Raw genomic sequence first — 20,986 nt, forward strand, 5'->3', positions numbered from 1 at the left:
CTTTGGGAGGCCAAGGCAGGTGGATCACTCGAGGCCAGGAGTTCGAGACCAGACTGGCCAACATGGTGAAACCCCATCTCTACTAAAAATACAAAAATTAGCCAGGCGTGGTGGTGGGCACCTGTAATCCCAGCTACTTGGGAAGCTGAGGCACAAGAATCACGTGAACCCAGGAGGCGGAAGTTGCAGTGAGCTGAGATTGCGCCATTGCACTGCAGCCTGGGCAACGAAAGTGAGACTCCATCTCAAAAAAATAAATAAACAAACAAACAAACAAATAAATAAATGCAGAGTTTTAAGAAGAGGCAGTAGCTACACTAAAAACCTCACTGTGGGTCTGGCACAGCACTGGTCTCACAAGGGGCCTGGCATCTCTGCACTGACAGTTTCCAGGTCCCAAGTAGACCAGTTCAAAGTAAAAACAGAAGTAGGAGATCTCTGAAAGCTCTGGGAGGTAGAGCAGGCAATTCAATTCAAATCCATTCAGTTAAACTCAACTCCCTTCATTAGGCAGTTGAGTCCCTATTGTGCACAGAACATCACACCAGGTGTGTGGGAAATGACACAGTGAATAACAGATAAAACCTGTTTTCTCAGTAAGCATATTAACAACTAAATATTGATGAGAATTAGATAAATGCTGTTTTGAAAGTTCTTTAAATCTTAAGCCTTAAATTTTAACATTATAACTTATACAGAACCATATTAGAGGAGCAATGCCTGGTACTCAAACTGGTTAATTTCCACCTCTTGAGGGATAGCTTATATTGTTGGAAACACCTTTTATGAAGACAGAAAAAAATGACCTTATGAGAAATTGGCTGTTACTGCAAGGAATAAGTAATTTCATCATATTAGCGACAGATATTATCAAAACACCTTTTGAGAAATTAATCAAATCAACATTAACATACCCAATACTGTATTTGGTAGATTCAAATTTTACAGTCTTCCCAAATAAACTACACCCACCTTAAGTCTTTCACAGTACTAAACAGCAATTTTTTAAAAAAGTAAGAACACTGGCTAAATAAACTAATTCTGAAAATGAAGGTCTGGTGAATAAAAAAGAACACCAGTTTTATGTGGTACCAGTCCATTTACCCATTTAAAAACACTGCATATGCAAAAAATAAAAATAAAAACACTGCACAGTGTTGTTAAGCACAGAAGACATAACATTTCCGTGGAACACTATTAATTCTAAAAAGTACCATTCCTGGGAAATTCCTGCTACCTGAAATTTGGGAGTCTTTTATTCTCCCACCTATATATCTGATATGGTTTGGCTGTGTCCCCAACCAAATTTCATCTTGAATTCCTACGTGTTATGGAAGGGACCTGGTAGGAGGTAATTGAATCATGGGGGCAGGTCTTTCCTGTGCTGTTCTCATGACAGTGAATAAGTCACAGGAGCTGATGTTTTGAAAAACGGGAGTCTTCCCGCACAAGCTCTCTCTTTGCCTGCGGCCATCCACGTAAGATGTGACTTGCTCCTCCTTGCCTTCCACCATGATTGTGAGGCCTCCCCAACGTGTGGAACTGTAAGTCCATTAAAACCTCTTTCTTTTGTAAATTGCCCAGTCTTGGGTATGTCCTTATCAGCAGCGTGAAAATGGACTAATACAGTAAAATGGTACCAGTAAAGAGGAGCACTGCTGAAAAGATAACCGAAAATGTGGAAGTGACTTTGGAACTGGGTAACAGGCAGAGGCTGGAACAGTTTGGAGGGCTCAGAAGAAGATAGGAAAATGTGGGAAAGTTTGGAACTCCCTAGAGACTTGTTGAATGGCTTTGACCAAAATGCTGATAAAGATATGGACAATGAAATCCAGGCTGAGGTGGTCTCAGAAGGAGATGAGGAACTTGTTGGGAACGGGACCAAAAGTGACTCTTGTTATGTTTTAGCAAAGGGACTGGTAGCATTTTGCCCCTGCCCTAGAGATGTGTGGAACTTTGAACTTGAGAGAGATGATATAGGGTATCTGGCAGAAAAAATTTCTAAGCAGCAAAGCATGCAAGAGGTGAATTAGGTGCTGTTGAAGGCATTCAGTTTTATAAGGGATGCAGAGCACAAAAGTTCCAAAAATGTGCAGCCTGACAATGTGATAGAAAAGAAAATCCCATTTCCTGAAAAGAAAAACCGGATGCAGAAATTTGCATAAGTAAGGAGCAGCCAAATGTTAATCCCCAAGACAATGGGGAAAATGTCTCCAGGGCATGTCAGAGGTCTTCATGGCAGCTGTACTCATCACAGGTCCAGAGGCCTAGGAGGAAAGGAGTGGCTTCCTGGGCTGTGCTCAGGGTCACCGTACTGTGTGCAGCCTAGGGACTTGGTGCCCTGCATCCCAGCTGCTCCAGCCATAGCTGAAAGGGGCCAATGTAGAACTCAGGCCACGGCTTCAGAGGGTGCAAGCCCCAAGCCTTGGCAGCTTCCACGTGGTGTTGAGCCTGCGGGTGCACAGAAGTCCAGAATTGAGGTTTGGGAACCTCTGCCTTGATTTCAGAGGATGTATGGAAATGCCTGGATGTCCAGGCAGAAGTTTGCTGCAGGGGCAGGTCTCTCATGGAGAACCTCTGCTAGGGCAGCACAGAAGGAAAATGTGGGGTCAGAATCTCCACCCAGAGTCCCTACTGTGGCACCACCTAGTGGAGCTGTGAGAAGAGGGCCAAAATCCTCCAGACCCCAGAATGGTAGATCCACCAACAGCTTGCATTGTGTGCCTGGAAAAGCCACAGACACTCAACATCAGCCCATGAAAGCAGCCGGGAGGGAGGCTGTACCTGCAGAGCCACAGGGGCAGAGCTGCCCAACACCATGGGGACCTACCTTTTGCAGTGGCGTGACCTAGTTATAAGACATGGAGTCAAAGGAGATCATTTTGGAGCTTTAAGATTTGACTGCCCCACTGGATTTCAGACTTGCATGGGGCCTGTAGCCCCTTTGTTTTGGCCAATTTCTCCCATTTGGAACAGCTGTATTTACCCAGTGCCTGTATCCCCATTGTATCTAGGAAGTAACTAACTTGCTTTTGATTTTGCAGGCTCATAGGCAGAAGGGACTCGCCTTGTCTCAGATGAGATGTTGAACTGTGGATATTTAATGCTGAAATGAGTTAACACTTGGGGGACTGTTGGGAAGGCATGATTAGTTTTGAAATGTGAGGACATGAGATTTGGGAGGGTCCAGGTGGAATGATATGGTTTGGCTGTGTCCCCACCCCAATCTCATTCCTATGTGTTGTGGGAGGGAGCTGGTGGGAGGTAACTGAATCATGGGGGCAGGTCTTTCCTGTGCTGCTCTCGTGAGAGTGAACAAATCTCATGAGATCTGATGGTTTTGAAAAACGGGAGTCTCCCTGCACAAACTCTCTCTTTGCCTGCTACTATCCATGTAAGATGTGACTTGCTTCTCCTTGCCTTCCACCATGATTGTGAGGCCTCCCCAACCATGTGGAACTGTAAGTCCATTAAACCTCTTTGTTTTGTAAATTGCCCAGTCTCTGGTATGTCTTTATCAGCAGTGTGAAAATGGACTAATACGATATCTAATGCAAGAATTGTTTACAGGTTTATCTTGAAACTTGTAGGTATAGAAAGTGATGGAGAATCTGGAGTTTGCTAGGGCTCTGGGAATGTAACACCCAGCCAAGTTTCCCTCAGAATTCCTTTTCAGGGACTCTGAAATCAAGGTATCTGGCATTCCCCTGAGAGCTCAGGTACTCATATTAAATGAACATCTTTTTGAGGACTTGTCTAAGCATCTACTTTGTGCTGTAGCTTGAGGGTAAATGCTCCTGCTGTTCAGTACAAGCAACCCAGAGGCCTGGCTCCCTAGCTATCCCCTAATCAATTACACCGAATGTACTCTAGGACCCCTCCTACCACACCATCTCTTAGTCTGCAGTTCCCTTAGAACTCTGCCCATGTGCATAACAGTCCTTTCCTGAGAATATTTTGAATAGAGGTTTCCCTCTCTTTCTGCTACACCATCTACTATCCATCTTTCAGAAGATTACTTGATTTCTAATAATACTCTTACTAGAATTTTTTTATTCTATTATTTCCATTCACTTTTACAGACCTAAAGTAGAAACGGAGGGAGGTAGCTATGTGTGCTCAGTAGGCCATCGTGATCTTGATCCAGGATCTCTGGATCACCATTCTGCTTTTATCTCTTATTAGTATCCTGCTATTCCTAGACCCCCTGGGTTGCTTTCTATTATTGACTTTCCTGATGACATGTAAGTTCAGAGGTCTCTGGTACACAAGCCAAAAGTGACATGCATTCATGTTCTTGGGCCCTAGACCAATTGCTGTTGATTGCCTCCCTCTCGTACTCTTCCTATTTATAAATTTTTTCTCCTGTGAGTCTGGTGAATATGAATGAAGTCTCCAGAGGCTGATCACTCCCAAATTAAGGGAAAGAATTTGAATATTTCAATGTTCCAGGTAGGAAGTGGTGAACTATACTTGTTAGAAACATAAGCTTAAATCCCAACTCCCTTGGCAAGTCACTTAATCTCTTTTCAAATTTTAATTTAATTTTTTTCTTTTTTTTTTTTTAGAGACAGGGTCTCTCAGTTGCCCAGGCTGCTCTCGAACTCCTGGGCTCTAGCGATCCTCCTACCTCGGCCTCCCAGGGATTACAGGCTTGAGTCTACTCAATATCTATGTCTTAGTTTCCTCATCTATACAGTAGCCATATGAATTATCACTGTACCTTTAGGGTGGCTGTGAATACTCTTCCTGTAAGCAAATTCTAACACATGCTTACTAATATGGTAATAAATGTTAGCTATTACTATTATTAAACTCTACTCCCTTGGCCAGGTGTGGGTATCCCAGCACTTTGGGAGGCCAAGGTGGGTGGATCATTTGAGGTCAGGAGTTCGAGACCAGCCTGGGCAATGTGGTAAAACCCCATCTCTGCTAAGAAATACAAAAATTAACCAGGCGTGGTGGCATGCACCTGTAATCCCAGCTACTCGGGAGGCTGAGGCATGAGAATCACTTGAACCCGGGAGGCACAGGTTGCAGTGAGCCAAGATCTCACCACTATACTCCAGCCTGGGTGACAGAGTAAGACTCTGTCTCAAAAAAAAAAAAAAAGGAAAGAAAGAAATATACTCTCTGGACAACAAAGATACAACATGGAGTTTTCTCATGAGTCTTAACCTGGAAGTCTTTAGCGCTTAGTAGAGCCTGATTAAAGAAAGTTGTACTTAGGGACTTCCCATCTGCACCACTGTTATGGATGCCATAGCAGAATAAGAGACATAAATGTCCTGGAGGTATATGTGTTTCTGAGGTATGAGATTCTTTGATTCTGTTTTTTGTTTTTTTTTGTTGTTGTTGTTGGGGGAGACAGGGTCTCACTCCGTTGCCCAAGCTGGAGTGCAGTGGCGTGATCATTGCTCACAGCAACCTCTGCCTCCCAGGTTCAAGCATTCCTCCCACCTCAGTCTCCCGAGTAGCTGGGACTACCGGCATATACCACCATGCTTGGCTAATTATTTTTGTATTTTTTTGTAGAAGCAGGGTTTGGCCCTGTTGCCCAGGCTAGTCTCAAACTCCTGGGCTCAAGCGATCCACCCACCGCAGCCTTCCAAAGTGCTAGGATCACAGGTGTGAGCCAACGCACCCGGCAAGGTTTGAGATTCTTTATCTGAGCAGCAAATGAAGTCAGGAGGCTACAGCAGTCATAGGCTCAAAACAGAGTCAGAGGCTCAAGATAGCCTATCTATAGTGATGAAATAAGAAATTAGGTAGTGAGGCTGGGCACGATGGCTCACGTCTGTAATCCCAGCATTTTGGGAGGCCGAGGCGGGCAGATCACTTGAGGTCAGGAGTTCGAGACCAGCCTAACCAACATGGAGAAATCCCATCTCTACTAAAAATACAAAATTAGCCAGGCATGGTGGTGCATGCCTGTAATCCCAGCTACTCAGGAGGCTAAGGTAGGAGAATCGCTTGAACCTGGGAGGCGGAGGTTGTGGTGAGCTAAGAGCTTGCCATTGCACTCCAGCCTGGGCAACAAGAGCGAAACTCTATCTCAAAACAAACAAACAAACAAAAAAAAACAGTCCAGGCAAGGTGGCTCATGCCTATAATCCCAGCACTTTGGGAGGCCGAGGCAGGTGGATCACCCAAGGTCAGGAGTTCAAGACCAGGCTGGCAACATGGAAACCCTGTCTCTACTAAAAATACAAAAATTAGCCAGGTGTGATGATGGCGCACGTCTGTAATCCCAGCTATTTGGGAGGCTGAGGCAGGAGAATCACTTGAGCCCAGGAGGCGGAGGCTGCAGTGAGCCAAGTTCACGCCACTGCACTCCAGCCTGGGCAACAGAGTAAGACTCTGTCTCAAAAAAAAAAAAAAGGAAACTAGGTAATGAAAATGTAAATCATTTTTTGTCCATCGAGGATGGTAACATATCCCTAAAAAGCATGGGTAGGCTGTTTCTGGGACTTGTGGGTGTCAAGAAACAAGTATATATTATTTCCTTGTCACTTACCTCTTAGTTGCTGGAGTTCCATATTCAAACTTTCAATGTTACTTTCACAGAACTTGAGATCCTCGAGGGTCTCTGCCCTTGATGATTCATCCTGCTTCTCCTCCAGCATGAGATTTAGCTCTTCTTGAGCTCTACTGTACATATCCAAGTCCTGCTCCATTTCCTCAATCCTCACCAGCACTAAGGGGCATGGGGAGGTCTGGTCCAGACTCCTTCCCATATGTCCGTGGCCCTCCTTTTCTAAGGTCTCACAGGTAGGATGGTGTCGAGATAGGAGCTTGGGGGATACCGCATTCGTTCTCTGCTGTGCTGAGGGAGGCAGGGGAGCTGGGCGAGAGGGTCGCACCACCAAGGGTGGTGCAGGTTTTAGGTTCTGGTCAACCAGCAAATGGGGAGAAGTGGATACTGGAGTACAGGGTCGAGGTGGCGGTGGCCTTAGGGCCTTTCTCCTTTCTGGCAGCTCCTGCTCGGTGATTAACTTTGAGGAACCTCGAACAATATCCTTCTCAGAGTTAAAGTCTGTGATTGAAAAGTGGCGTAAAATTTTATCTGGCTCTGTGCCGGGCCCTGCCAAGCTCTTCTCAAACTCGATCAGCTGTTGTGTCAGCTTCGAGTCCAGGTCAGTGCTGCCATCTCCCTGTGAATGTGTTGCTGCTTCCATAACAAGCCCCTGGGCTTGCAGACCAGGCTTCATCTCTGATCTCTCTGAGACGGAGTAAACGCTGGACATGTGGTGCTTTTTAGCATAACTAGCTATGTCGTGGAGCTGAGGACTCGACTGGCTGGGTTTGACTACCCCTGAGGCTGAAAGAGAAGAGCCCCTGTAAAGAGGGAGCACTGGCTTCTGAAGAGTTTTTAGCTGGGAATACATTCTTTTGGGAGGTAGGCTGGCGTAGTCTCTATTCCTTGCTTCTAGGGGAAGAAGGTCAGGGTGCTGTTCTGAGTGCAGGTGGCTCCCTCCCGCTGTAGAGTAATACTGGCTTCTCTGCAAGCTGGGATGAAAAGGGACCTGAGGTTGGGAGGAAATACCATTGACTACCTCTGTAGGGTCAGAGGTGGGAGAGTCTGTGGCAAGAGGCATTTCCCACTCCACGCCTGGGCTTCTCCGGGGCCCCGCAGCGGTGCCCTCATCCTGATAAGAGTTTCTGTCTGCTTCATACTCTGAAGTCAGATGACCCAGGGGAGAAGTGGGTGCTTCAGAAATAATGCGGTCAGGCTCCTCAGCCTCATGGTCACTGGTTTCATGTCTTTGTTCCTCCACTCCTAAGGAGTTCTCCAAACAATCCAAAGAAGTTTCCGGGATCCTGGAAAGGCTGCCTTCCTGGGGCAGAGCCATGGTTTCTTCAACCCGTGTGTCAGGATGTAATTTCACAAACCGGTAAGGAAAGATGCCTGTCCTGCCCTTCAGGGATCCTTCCAGCCAGCCATCTTCCAAGGTCGCCAGAATTCGGATTTTATCTCCGACCTCGAAATCCAGCTCATTTGGCTCCAGGGCTTGGAATCTGTAGAGGGCGACCCCGTAGGTCCCTGGCTCTTCCTCATCCTCATCCGGCCCTATCTCTTCCTCTCCTACAGGGGTATCTACTTCACCATTAACAATGCAGTCATCGGGATTTCCAGAACTTACTGACTCATCCACAGTCCTGAGGGGCCCCAACAGCTCTACAAAACCTTCTGGAAAAATGCCTCTTCGGCCCTCTAACTCCCCTTCAAACCAGCCTGGTTCAGGAACTCCAATAATGGTGATCACATCCCCTTCCCTGAAGTCCAGCTCTTCATCCAGCTGTGCAGAAAGCCCCATCAGGGCCCGGGCTTGTCCCACGGAATATTCCGGAATCTGAAACAGGGCACTCTGGGAGTGCCACTGCCGGCTCTGTGAGGAGAGGCAGAGCTCACGGACACATGAAGACGGGAAGAAGCCCCGTGCGCCCCAGCAGCTTCGGCCCTGCAGCCAGCCTGCAGTGGGAACGCCATCGAGAATCACCAGGTCACCTAAAGAAAAGAGAAGCAGAGATGGTGACCTCAGTCATCACTGTAGAACATTATCACGACTAATAGTGCAACGTCTCATTTTAAACAGCTATCAAATTCAAGGAAATATATACCTAGAGTTTTATGAGCATGAACAATTTTGACAATTTATTGAATTGGAACAGCTATATAAACCTGTAGTTTTCAGAGTTATACATGGAACCCTATGGGTGGGTCTCCAAGATCCTAGCAGATAATCTGTGAGGTCAAAACCATTCTCATAATAACACTAAGACTTTATCTACATATTTTACTCTGCTGACTTTTGTAATCGCTGTGAAAAAGCAATGGTGATTAAATTGCTGGCCAGGTAGGTGCAGTGGCTTACACCTGAAATTCCAGCACTTTGGGAGGCCAAGGCAGGAGGATCGCTTGAAACCAGTTCAAAACCAGCCTGGGCAACATGCCAAGACCTTGACTCTACAGAAAATTTAAAAAGTAGCTGTGCATTGTGGCTCCTGCCTGTAGTCCCAGCTATTTGGGAGGCTGAGGTGGGAGGATAGCTTGAACCCAGGAGATCGAGGCTGCAGTAAGCCGTGATTTCACCACTGCACTCCAGTCTGGGTGACACAGCAACACCTGTCTCAAAAATAAAAATAAAATGGCTGGGCGCGATGGCTCACGCCTGTAATCCCCACACTTTGGGAGGCCAAGGCAGGCAGATCACTTGAGGTCAGGAGTTCAAGACCAGCCTGGTCAACATGGTGAAACCCCATCTCTACTAAAAATACAAAAATTAGCCGGGAGTGGTGGCATGTGCCTATAGTCCCAGCTATTCGGGAGGCTGAGGCAGAAATTAAACTCAGGAGGCGGAGGTCGCAGTGAGCCGAGATCACGCCACTGCACTCCAGCTTGGGCAACACAGCAAGATTCCATCTCAAAAAAATAAATAAATTTTTAAAAATAATTAAATTAATTAAAAACTGCTGGCAATTCATAAGCAAAGGCAGTAGCAACAAATTACACGAATAGTCACTGTATGGTCATCGTATTCTTCACAACCATGTACTCACAGTTTTTTTAAAAGCCAGTTTCAGTTAAGAGGCAATACAAATTATGCATTGTGTTAAATCTCAACCCTTAAGAACAATTCTTTTGTAATATTCTGTGTGACAATATAGGAATTACACATAAAGCACTTTTACTGGCTGAAGAGAAGCACTTGAGTAACTGAGTTATATGCCTGAACCATCTGTTTATTTTCACATAACACCATTTTATGTGCAAGAATGAATAACAGACAACTATGTTTATTCAGACTTAGATATCTGGCAGACATTTCCTCCAAAATGAAAGTGAGTCTGAAACATCAAGGAAAACAAATTACAGTATTTGTTGCCAATGATAAAATTCCAACTTCCAAGAGAAAAATCAGAATTTTGGAAAACTTGTATCTACTACCACGGGCTTGGCAGCTTTCCCATACTTAAAGATTCTTCTGATGAGATAGTAACAAATACGATTTTTCATATTGTATATTGAAATGGTCAACATTTGGAATAACTGAGTAGCTAACTAAATCAATACTTCCCAAATGACAAATGCATGCTGGTATAAAATTATTCATGGCTAAAAGATTCACTCCAAAAGCAAGACAGATTAATGAATTTTAGTGTAATATTATGAAAGTTCACCGATGTAGCTTCAGATCCCACACTGCAATTAACTCATAAGAAATTACCACTCGTTGAATTTTGGTGCAGTATCAACGATGAATATTTGCAGTTATTGAAAAGACTATTAAAATACCTTTTCCCATCTCCCATTGCATATGTGTATAAAGCTGGATTTTCTTCACCTAATTCCATGAAAACAACATATTGCAACAGATTGAATACAGATGCAAATAGAATCTGGTTTTCTTTTAGTAAGTCAAACATTAAAAAGATTTACAAACATGTAAAGCAATGTCATTCCTCATTAATTTTGTTTGGAAAGCTATACTTATTTTTCATAAAAATATGTTATTTATGTTAATATGTAATGGGTTTTTAATGGACTGATAAACAAGTTTTAAAAATTCCCAGTTGTAATAGCTAGTATGATAAATATCAACAGAAACAGTCCACATAAACAAAAGCTCTTTGGGAAAAATACAATAATTAGCCAGGTGTGGTGGTGCCCACCCGTGGTCCCAGATACTTGGAAGGCTGAGGTGGGAATCACTTGAACCTGGGAAGTCAAGGCTGGCAGTGAGCCATGGCTGTGCCACTGTGACAGAGAAAGACACTGTCTCAAAAACAAAAACAAAACAAAAAACCCCAAAAAAACAAAAAAGCTCTTTGGGGTCTCAATAACTTTTAAGAGTATACAAGGAGGCCAGGTGCAGTGACTCACACCTGTAATTCCAGCACTTTGGGAGGCTGAGGCAGAAGGATTGCTTGAGCAGAAGAGTTCAAGGTCAGCCTGGGCAACATAGCGAGACCTTATCTCTATTTAAAATAAAAAAAAATTAGCCAGTTGTGGCGGTGAGTGCTGTATTCCCAGCTACTTGGGAACCTGAGGCAGGAGGATCGCTTCAGCCCAGGAGTTTGAGCCTGCAGTGAGCTATGATGGCACCACTGCCCTCTGGCCTGGGCAACAGAGCGAGACCCTGTCTCAAAAAAAAAAAAGAAAGAAATCTTCAGTAAAGGGTTCTGTGTTAGAGATGAAGGGTATGGGCAATGAATGTTCAATCATGTTCTCCAGAGGCCTTCTTGAACTATCCCTGTCCTGAAAATATATTATAATGAGATCTTAAAAGAAGGTACCAATAATCACCATTTTTGTTTTTGAAAATAACCAGTTTCCAGGTTATCCTCACAAAATATAAGCTGAACAGTTAGCATCTGTCTTATTGTGGAAGACGCTGAGGTAAAGAAAGGATAAGAGCACAGTATATGTTTCTGGAAAAATGAAATTAAAATTCAGTTCCATATGATTTATGATTTAATTTTGAAAAATTACTCTAATTTTATAATCAATTGTTTTTACAACAAACTCTTAATTATCTGATTATAAGCTATTCATTTGTAGATTATCCATTTTAATCTTACAGTTAGGATTAAAGTTAATCTTACCTATACTTTTATACTTAAAATATCCTTCTCACTCAGTACCCAAGTCAGACGTGCTCAAGGAATGCACCTGGCCTAGGTAAAACAAGATCTGGGTAGCAAAGCACCTGGCAAAATCCTAGGAGTCATTTTATAGTCAAGCACATTGGAAAACCGGGTTATCTTTTATGCTCTTGATTTTTATACGCTCTTGATTAAAAAAAAAATAGACCAGGTGCGGTGGCTCACACCTGTAATTCCAGCACTTCGGGAGGCCGAGGTGGGTGGATCACCTCAGGTCAGAAGTTCAAGACTAGCCTGGCCAACATGGTGAAACCCTGTCTCTACTAAAAATACAAAATTAGCTGGGCGTGGGGGTACACGCCTATAACCCCAGCTACTCGAGAGGCTGAGGCAGAAAAATGGCTTGAACCTGGGAGGCAGAGGTTGCAGTGAGCTGAGGCAGAACCACTGCACTCCAGCCTGTGTGACAAGAGCGAAACTCCATCTCTACAACAACAACAAAAAACTTAAGTCTACTCAGGCAAGGTGGCTATTGCCTGTAGTCTCAGCTACTCGTGAGGCTGAGGTGGGAAGATTGCTTGAGCCCAAGAGTTCAAGGCTACAGTGAACTATGATTGGACCACCACACTCCAGTCTGGGTGACAAAGAGAGACCCTGTCTCTCAAAAATAAAATAAAATAAAATAAATAAGAAAAAAAAAAAAAAAAACCTAAGTCTATCTTATCTTCCCAAGTGGGTTACAGGTTTCTTAATGATAGGTACCACCTTCTCTTTGGTATCTCAAGAGTCTGGTATGATGCCTTTTGCATAGGAAGCCCTTGATGTTCATTTGCTAATGATGATTACTCTTCAACTCCAACTCCCAAATAAATTCATTACATTCTGCTTTCCAAACTGACTTTTGCTGCTAATTTCCTTTTTTCTTCTAATTTCTTCTTTCAAAATATTTCTTCCTTCTTTTTTCTTTTTTTTTGTGGAGACAGGGTCTCACCCTATCACCAAGGCTGAGTGCAGTGGTGCAATCACGGCTTACTGCAGCCTTGACCACCCAGGCTCAACCGATTGTCCCACCTCAGCCTCCTAAGTAGCTGAGACTACAGGCATGTGCCACCATACCTAATTTTTATTTTGACAGGGTCTCACTATGTTGCCCAGGCTGGTCTCGAACTCCTGAACTCAAGTGATCCACCCGCCTCAGTCTCCCACAGTGCTAGGATTTCAGGTGTGAGCCACTGTGCCCGGCCTCTTCCTTCTACTAATTGCTCTATGCTACGACCCTGGTCCAATTCCCACCATCTCACCCTTTTAAATCTTGTCTCCAGTCATTATTTCTTCAAGTCTACCAAATGATTCACGACAAATCAAGATTATAAATATACCAGTTTTATCATCTCCCTCCCCAGGCCAAATTTTTACCATGAAGCACAAGGAGCCTACTGCTAATGGCTTCTTCCCCAATAATCCTATTCTTATTACCCAAAAAATACAAAATATAAATTTGCTCTGAACACTCTCTGTAGAGATTTACTCAGCTACCAAAAGACTTATGCTTTCACCCCAAAGCAAACTTACATTCATGATTATCCAGTCATAACCTTCCCCTTCTCCAACTATCCAATATTATCTCACCTATGATACGAGACCCTATTCCACACAAGGGGGCTTTCATTGTTACGAAGCCACATCATTATTAACCCCAAAGCCTTACTCATGTTACACTGTCTCTCCATCTGAAACCTTGGCTTGCTTCTCTAAAAAACCTTAGAAGCTCACATTCATCTTGGCTGTCTATAGCCTAGAAAAGAAATTATTGTCTACATCATGAATTCTGATACTTGTATTTTCATATACTATACAGCACCTAACATAAGATTTTAGACTGAGAGAGAGGTGCCCAACATATTTTCACAAATTTGATATTATTTTGTTTCAATGTTCCCAAAAAATAGGGTCTTGATCCTGTATTTCTACATTCCTTTAACTTATGATTCCCTATCCCTTGGTCAGAAGTTGGGGTCCTAAAAAATCACAAGGCTGGGCGCGGTGGCTCACACCTGTAATCCCAACACTTTCGGATGCCGAGGCAGGGGGATCACAAGGTCACGAGATCGAGACCATCCTGGCTAACACGGTGAAACCCAGTCTCTACTAAAATTACGAAACATTAGCCAGGCGTCCTGGCAGGCGCCTGTAGTCCCAGCTACTGGGGAGGTTGAGACAGGAGAATGGTGTGAACCCGGGAGGCGGAGCTTGCAGTAAGCCGAGATCACGCCACTGCACTCCTGCCTGGGCGACAGAGCGAGAAGAGAAGACGTCTCAAAAAAAAAACCCGCAAGTAATTTTCCCCCCTCTGGCCCCAGGGCCCCAGGGACCAGAGGGAATGACTGGTGATTGACTGCTGTTCAGACACAATGGGCCTCTTCGTGAAGGGGAAGAATAAAAGCGTGCCATAACTCCCACTCTGCTGGCTTTGAAATGAACTGGCTTTCTTAAAGCTGTAGAATTATGATATTTTCCTGGTTTTGCCAGACCCCATGAACCCATATAATAAGGCTTGTTTTCCTGTCTATTTTCAGCAAGGTAACTGTTTTGATAAGCTTTATTACCTGATGGACTGCTATTTTATTGGTTATTTCTACATAGTAAAGGTGAATCTTCAAAAACATACACAATTTAGAACCTGGAAAGTACTTTAGAAATTATTTTGTTCAATGCCCTTTTTATTTTAAAATTCATTTTATTATTTTTTAAGGCAGGGTCTCAGTCTGTTACCCAGGCTGGAAGGCAGTGGCTCAATCACTGCACACTGTAGCCTCAACTTCCCAGGCTCAAGCAATCCTCCTGCCTCAGCCTCCTGAGTAGCTGGGACTACAGGCATCTGCCACTGTGCCCAGCTAATTTTTTTTTTTTTTTTAAATTGTGGAGATGGCCTTTTGTTGTCCAAGCTGGCCTCAAACTCCTGGGCTCAAGTGATCCTCCCACCTAGGCCTCCTAAACTGCTGAGATTAAAGGTGTGAGTCACCATATTCTGCCTCAATGCCGCTATTCTATAGCCCTGTTACTGATGCATAAGTCTCTGTTTTTCATCAGAAAGAGTCATACAAGCTATTCCCCTGGGATCCTAGGTGATTCCTTAGGAACAGATCACTTTTTCCATTAGATCAGTGTCTCCAAAATAACTAGTGGTCATTCCCAGACTTCTGAAATACCAATATGAGGAACTCCTGGAACAGCAAGACCAGATTTTGAGAAAAGAAAAATAGGAAGTGTGGTGACCCTTAGGGTCAGCCTGAGCCTTCAACTCATGCACAATTAATCCCAGCCACACTGCTTGTTGCTTCTGGTTGGATTTTTTTATTTGGACAGGAAATGCATTAGGAATAAAATGATAAGAAGGAATGCAGGTCTTCTTAGAATCGGATATGAGCAGTCTGACTGCAGTCCTAGGTTCCTCACGAACTCCTTTTGGGACTCTCTCTAAATGCCAGGGGAACCGCGTGCTTTATGCAGCCTGACCACATACAGTATTTTACTCAGGTTTCCATACGAGCCATGTCAGAACTTCCTTCCTGAGAGCTCACATTCATGGCATCACAAATTTACAACACATGTGCTTTGACTGATAAATACCACTGGTCAATTTATTTTCTATTGGCCTTTTGTTTGAGGGGGCAGGTGATCTAGAAACATGAGGTTATGGCCAAGGGATGAGCATTCTGTGTTATGTGAGGCAATTATTAGTGATATTCTATCACTTGTCATAATATGCACTAACTTTTTTCTCTCCTCTTTTTCTGTCTTTTCCTTGTCCTAGTCTCTTTTTTTTTTTTTTTTTTTTTTGAGACAGAGTCTTGCTCTGTCGCCCAGGCTGGAGTGCAGTGGTGCGATCTCAGCTTGCTGCAACTTCTGCTTCCTGGGTTTGAGTGATTCTCCTGCCTCAGCCTCCTGAGTAGCTGGGATTACAGGTGCCTGCCACCGCGCTGGTGGAGATGGGGTTTCACCATCTTGGCCAGGCTGATCTCAAACTCCTGACCTCGTGATCCACCCGCCTCAGCCTCCCAAAGTGCTGGGATTACAGGCGTGAGCCACTGCGCCCATCCTCCTTGTACTAATCTCTTAACTGCTTTTGTTCTTTGCTCCCCTCTGCCCCCTACCTTTCTTTTCTCCTCTCTGTTTTTTTTTTTAGGGTAGTCAGGGGCACTGGCCACCTGTTTTAATTCTTCTTCTAAGAGACAGACTTGTTTCTCAGTTTAAATATAACTCGAGGTCAGGCGTGGTGGGTCATGCCTGTAATCCCAGCACTTTGGGAGGTCGAGGCAGGCAGATCGCTTGAAGTCAGGAGTTCGAGACCAGCTTGGCCAAAATGGTGAAACCCAGTCTCTACTAAAAATACAAAAATTAGTTGGGGGTGGTGGCACATGCCTGTAATCCCAGCTACTCGGGAGGCTAAGGCATGAATATCACTTGAACCAAGGAGGTAGAAGTGGCAGTGAGCAGAAATTGCACCACTGCGCTCCTGCCTGGGCGACAGAGTGAGACTCTGTCTCAAGAAAAGAAAAGAAAAAAAAAAAAAAAAAAAAAATATATATATATATATATATATATAAACTCAAAACACTAGCAATAGTCCAAAACAATTACATAGCTTCAGGAAAAGGAAGAAGGGTGACACCTGCTGGAACAAAGATTAGTGGTTCTGATTTCACATAGAATCTCTCTGGGAAAAGACACACAAAACTTCACAGAATTATCCCAGAAACAAGATACCCAAAGCACATCAACGAAGCCCAGGTGCCCAGGTTAAGACTAATAAGAAAGCTAGCATTTACTGAGTGCTTACCTACTGCCATATGCTTTCCATGTACAACCTCATCTAATCCTCACAATCACCCTGATGTAGGTATTATATTATTATCCTCATTTTGTAGATAAGAAAACTGAGGCTGAGAGACTTAAGTAACTAGTCCAAGGTCACAGCTATTAAGTGGTGGACTTGGATTTAAACTTAGGCCTGTCAGAATTCTTATCCCCTAAGCTATACTGCCTGCTCTAAATACATATAGACATCTATAAATTACATACATATTTTTTCTCTTATTAATCCTAATGATACTTCTTAAAGGTAAGTAAACAACAACGAACTAAAAAAGCATGTGGTAAAACACAACAGATCTCAAACATTATCCCACATACTTTTTCTTTTTGAGAAGGAGTATCACTCTTGTTGCCCAGGCTGGACTGCACTGGCGCAATCTTGGCTCTCTGCAACCTCCACCTCCCGCGTTCAAGAAATTCTTCTGCCTCAGCCTCCCAAGAAGCTGGGATTACAGGTATGCAACATCATACCCAGCTAATTTTGTATTATTAGTAGAGATGAGGGTTCTATAATGTTGGCCAAGCTGGTCTCGAACTCCTGACCTCAGGTGATCCACCCGCCTAGGCCTCCCAAAGTGCTGGGATTACAGGCATGAGCTACCATGCCTGGCTCCACATACTCTTAAGGGTTTCCAAATCCCCTCCTGACATATTCCATCATCAACATTTCATTTACAGACACACTGATCTAATGGAAAAAGTGATTTTCAGTCTAGGAAGTTGAAGCGCCATACCAAACACTAGACTTGAAAAACAGGAAGCCTAGATGCAAGTCTGATAAACTGTACCTGGCATAAAACAATACTTTCATTTTTTAGTGATTTTGTTTCCCACCAGTAAAATTAATACCTGTTGATGTGACTTGTCATGTATAGAAAAGAGAAATTAAAATAATTTGTGTCACGAGCTAAGTTTCCCAGAAAAAGACAAATTGCATAGGTATAACTAACTTCTCCATCCTCAAAGGTTTGTGTTTCCAAATTAAAAGACGGAGCTAAAAAAGACGTGAAAGGCATAGAAGGAAAGCTGACCGGTCAGTGTGTTTACTGGCAGTAGATTATCACAGAGAGGAGAACAAGATAAAATCATGGATAATTAGTACATCTGGTGCTAGTCTCTCTTTCCCAATGTATCCCCCTGCCCTGCATCCTCTTTCTTTGGATTTCACTTACATCTTTAAGCTTAATAGGCTTAATTGGTTAAAAGGTAGTCAAGATAAAATCTACAGATTCCAGGTCCTGGCCTGAACTTGAGTCAGTCTTCGGACAGGTGACTCACGATGCCAGGTTCTTTCTGAGAATCTCTCGGATGGCCATGCTTCCTAAGAAAGGTCCACGCTACCCACACCCTCTGAACAGCTCAGCGGAAGCCACTGCACTCTTGTCCTTTCTCCATTCCATCAGATATGGACTACAGACTCCACTGGCTGAGCTATGAGTAAGGACAGATAGGGTACCTGCTATAATCTGTTAATCTATTTCTGTCTACCTTCCCAACACTGATTAGCAAGAAAGTATACAGAACTGAGGTAGATACTGAGTATAAAGTGAAGTGCAAGAAACCCTCAAAACAACAGAGCATGGTGGCGTTTTCTCTTATTAATCCTTTCTTTTTTTGAAACAAGGTCTTGCTCTGTTGCCCAAGCTGGAGGGTAGTGGCGTAAACACAGCTCACTGCAGCCTCAACCTCCTGGGCTCAGGCTCCTGCCTCAGTCTCCTGAGTAGTTGGGACCACGGGCATGCATCCCTGGTATGCACCACCATGCCTGGCTAATTTAAATTTTTTAATTTTTTTATAAAGACAAGGTCCTGCCACGTTCCCCAGGCTGATCTCAAACTCCTGGGCTCAAGGGATACTCTTGCCTTTGGCCTCCCAAAGTGCTAGGATTACAGCCATGAGTCACTGTACCCAGCTTCTTATTAATCCTTATGATACTTCTTAAAGTTAAGTAAGGTCTGTAATCCCAGCTACTCAGGAGACTGAAGTGGTAGCATCACTTGAGGCTAGGAGTTTCAGACCAGCCTGGGCAACACTGTTGAGACCCTGTGTTTTAAAAAAATAAAACGAAATTTGTGTAATAAAAAATAAATAATCCCAGTACTTTGGGAGGCCGAGGTGGGCAGATCACAAGATCAGGAGTTCGAGACCAGCCTGACGAATATGGTGAAATCTCATCTCTGCTCAAACTACAAAAATTAGCCGGGTGTGGTGGCAGGCGCCTGTAGTCCCAGCTACTCAGGAGGCTGAGGCACGAGAATCACTTGAACCTGGGAGGCAGCGGTTGCAGTGAGCCGAGATCGCACTACTGCACTTCAGCCTCGACAGAATGAGACTCTGTCTCAAAAAACAAATAAACAAACAAACAAAATAAAACAAAATTTAAAAATAAAGAAATTCTCAAAATAGATTTTGAGGATTAAGGTCAAAATTCATTATTCCATTCTTATCACTAAGGGTTACAGAAGTTTGCTAGGTTTTTCTGGGGCGGGGGGTGTGTGTACATGATTTAAGAAGTCAAACCTGTCCCTTTTGTGCCATATGCCAAAGAGCAAGTCATATTAATAACACACCTAATAACTTCTACTGTTTTGATGACTGAGTCATCACAAAATTGGATTGATCAGAAGCTTCTGTCTATGGAACACTACTGGTTTCTCTGTTTAAGCAGAATGGACTTAAGGACACTTGCTGAAATGGTTTATAGTTTATAGTTCATTCATCTCATCAGAGTGCAAGAAGGGAGAAATACTTGGAAAATCACGGAGAGACAGCTACGACTAACTGTTTTAATGTGTATTTATTTATTTATTTTTGTTTTTTGAGACAGGGTCTCACTGTCACCCAGGCTGGAGTGCAGTGATGTGATCATAGCTCACTGAAGCTTCCAACTCCTGGGCTCAAGCGATCCTCTTGCTGCAGCCTCCTGAGTTGCTAGGACTATAGGTGCATACCACCATGCCTAGCTAAGTAGACTATCAGTTTTAAATCACTTCCCTTTAAACTCGCTCTGATGAGGCAGTAGTAAAATGGGGATGTCTTGTACCTGTCTCTTAATTTCCATATCAAAATTCCTGCTCTACTATTACGCATTAATAAATGGTAATATTGGCCGGGCGCGGTGGCTCAAGCCTGTAATCCCAGCACTTTGGGAGGCCGAGGCGGGCGGATCACAAGGTCAGGAGATCGAGACCACAGTGAAACCCCGTCTCTACTAAAAATACAAAAAATTAGCCGGGCGCGGTGGCGGGCGCCTGTAGTCCCAGCTACTCAGGAGGCTGAGGCAGGAGAATGGCGGGAACCCGGGAGGCGGAGCTTGCAGTGAGCCAAGATCGCGCCACTGCACTCCAGCCTGGGCAACAGCGTGAGACTCCGTCTCAAATAAAATAAAATAAAATAAAATAAAATAAATAAATAAATAAATAAATAAATGGTAATATTGTTAGCAAAGCCATATCCAGTTTTTTTCTTTTTTTTCTCCCTCCCCCCATGCCCCATATCAGTTTTTAAAAGAAAAAAAAGAGAAATAAAGCCTGAAGTTGGTCAGGCGCAGTGACTCATGCCTGTAATCCTAGCACTTTGGGAGGCTGAGGCAGGCAGATTGTTTGAGCCCAGGAGTTTGAGACCAGCCTGGGCAACACAGCAAAACCGCATCTCTACCAAAACTACTAAAAATTAGCCCAGCGTGGTAGCATGTGCCTGTGGTCCCAGCTACTCAGGAAGCTGAGGTAGGAGGACTGCTTGAGCCTGGGAGGCAGAGGGTGTAGTGAGCTGAGATCGCACCACTGCACTCTAGCCTAGGCAACAGAGTGAGACTACTTCCTCAAAAAAAAGAGAGAGAGAGAGAGAGAGCGAGCGCATGAGCCAGAAGTGTGGTTACAGCATGGGGGCGGTGGAAAGATAATCCTGGACTTAGAATATGATGAGCTCACATTCTGAGGCCAAGACTTCTCACCTCTAGCCAACAGTCTTTGAATTTTGCTCTCATTATTTATAAAATACAGTTAATAATCCCCACTTTCCTACCTCCCAGGTCTGTGCTGAGGATCAAGTGAGAATATATTTGTGAGAAAATACTATGGAAATTGTAAAATGGTACTAAACTATAAGGCATCATTATGTCCAAGCTACTTTGGTATTGCCGAGGACTCTCTAGAGGTTAAGCCACTTCACAAATTCAAAAAGGATCTGGTTGTTGAAATGGGCAGACTCCAAAAATCTAATTTCAAATAGTCTACTATTTGATGAGCAGCTTACCTCGATGGAGGGGAAGACTATCCAATTCTTGGGATGTGAATTCACAAATGCACACAAACATCCTCTCTCCCTCTTTTAGACTGGGAATGGTCACAATTTCCACAAAACTGCTGGGGAACTGTCCTGAAAATAAAAGCAAGCATATTAAATTTTAATACTGAAATTTCTTTTCCCATCTGTGTATAAGGACAAAAACTTTTCTTCTGAGTCCATGTATAGACCCTAACTTGAAAACTCTGTGAAAACTCAT

General features: G+C 43.7%; 1 protein-coding gene and 2 long non-coding RNA genes across 9 annotated transcripts in view; 2 read left to right on the forward strand and 1 right to left on the reverse strand.

The window, feature by feature from the left end:
- Positions 1–20,986, reverse strand: part of DNMBP (dynamin binding protein) — a 122,058-nt gene that overhangs the window by 60,780 nt on the left and 40,292 nt on the right. For all 7 annotated transcript variants that reach the window (XR_013398249.1, XM_077947199.1, XM_077947200.1 and 4 more), the window contains exons 3-4: positions 20,737–20,859; positions 6,518–8,509 (exon numbers count right to left, since the gene is read on the reverse strand). Coding sequence is in view for 5 of the 7 variants with exons in the window: in XM_077947199.1 (XP_077803325.1) it covers positions 6,518–8,509; positions 20,737–20,859 (2,115 nt within the window). In the remaining 2 variants the exon portion in view is untranslated. The remainder of the gene's footprint in view (positions 1–6,517; positions 8,510–20,736; positions 20,860–20,986) is intronic.
- On the forward strand, positions 4,929–7,144 carry LOC144331253 (uncharacterized). Its single transcript, XR_013398261.1, has 2 exons — positions 4,929–6,140; positions 6,276–7,144. It is a non-coding gene; the product is annotated as an uncharacterized LOC144331253 (long non-coding RNA).
- Positions 7,765–9,442, forward strand: LOC144331258 (uncharacterized). The gene is made up of 2 exons (XR_013398266.1): positions 7,765–7,895; positions 8,093–9,442. It is a non-coding gene; the product is annotated as an uncharacterized LOC144331258 (long non-coding RNA).

The sequence above is a fragment of the Macaca mulatta genome, chromosome 9 (assembly GCF_049350105.2).
Source record: "Macaca mulatta isolate MMU2019108-1 chromosome 9, T2T-MMU8v2.0, whole genome shotgun sequence".
NCBI lineage: Eukaryota > Metazoa > Chordata > Mammalia > Primates > Cercopithecidae > Macaca > Macaca mulatta.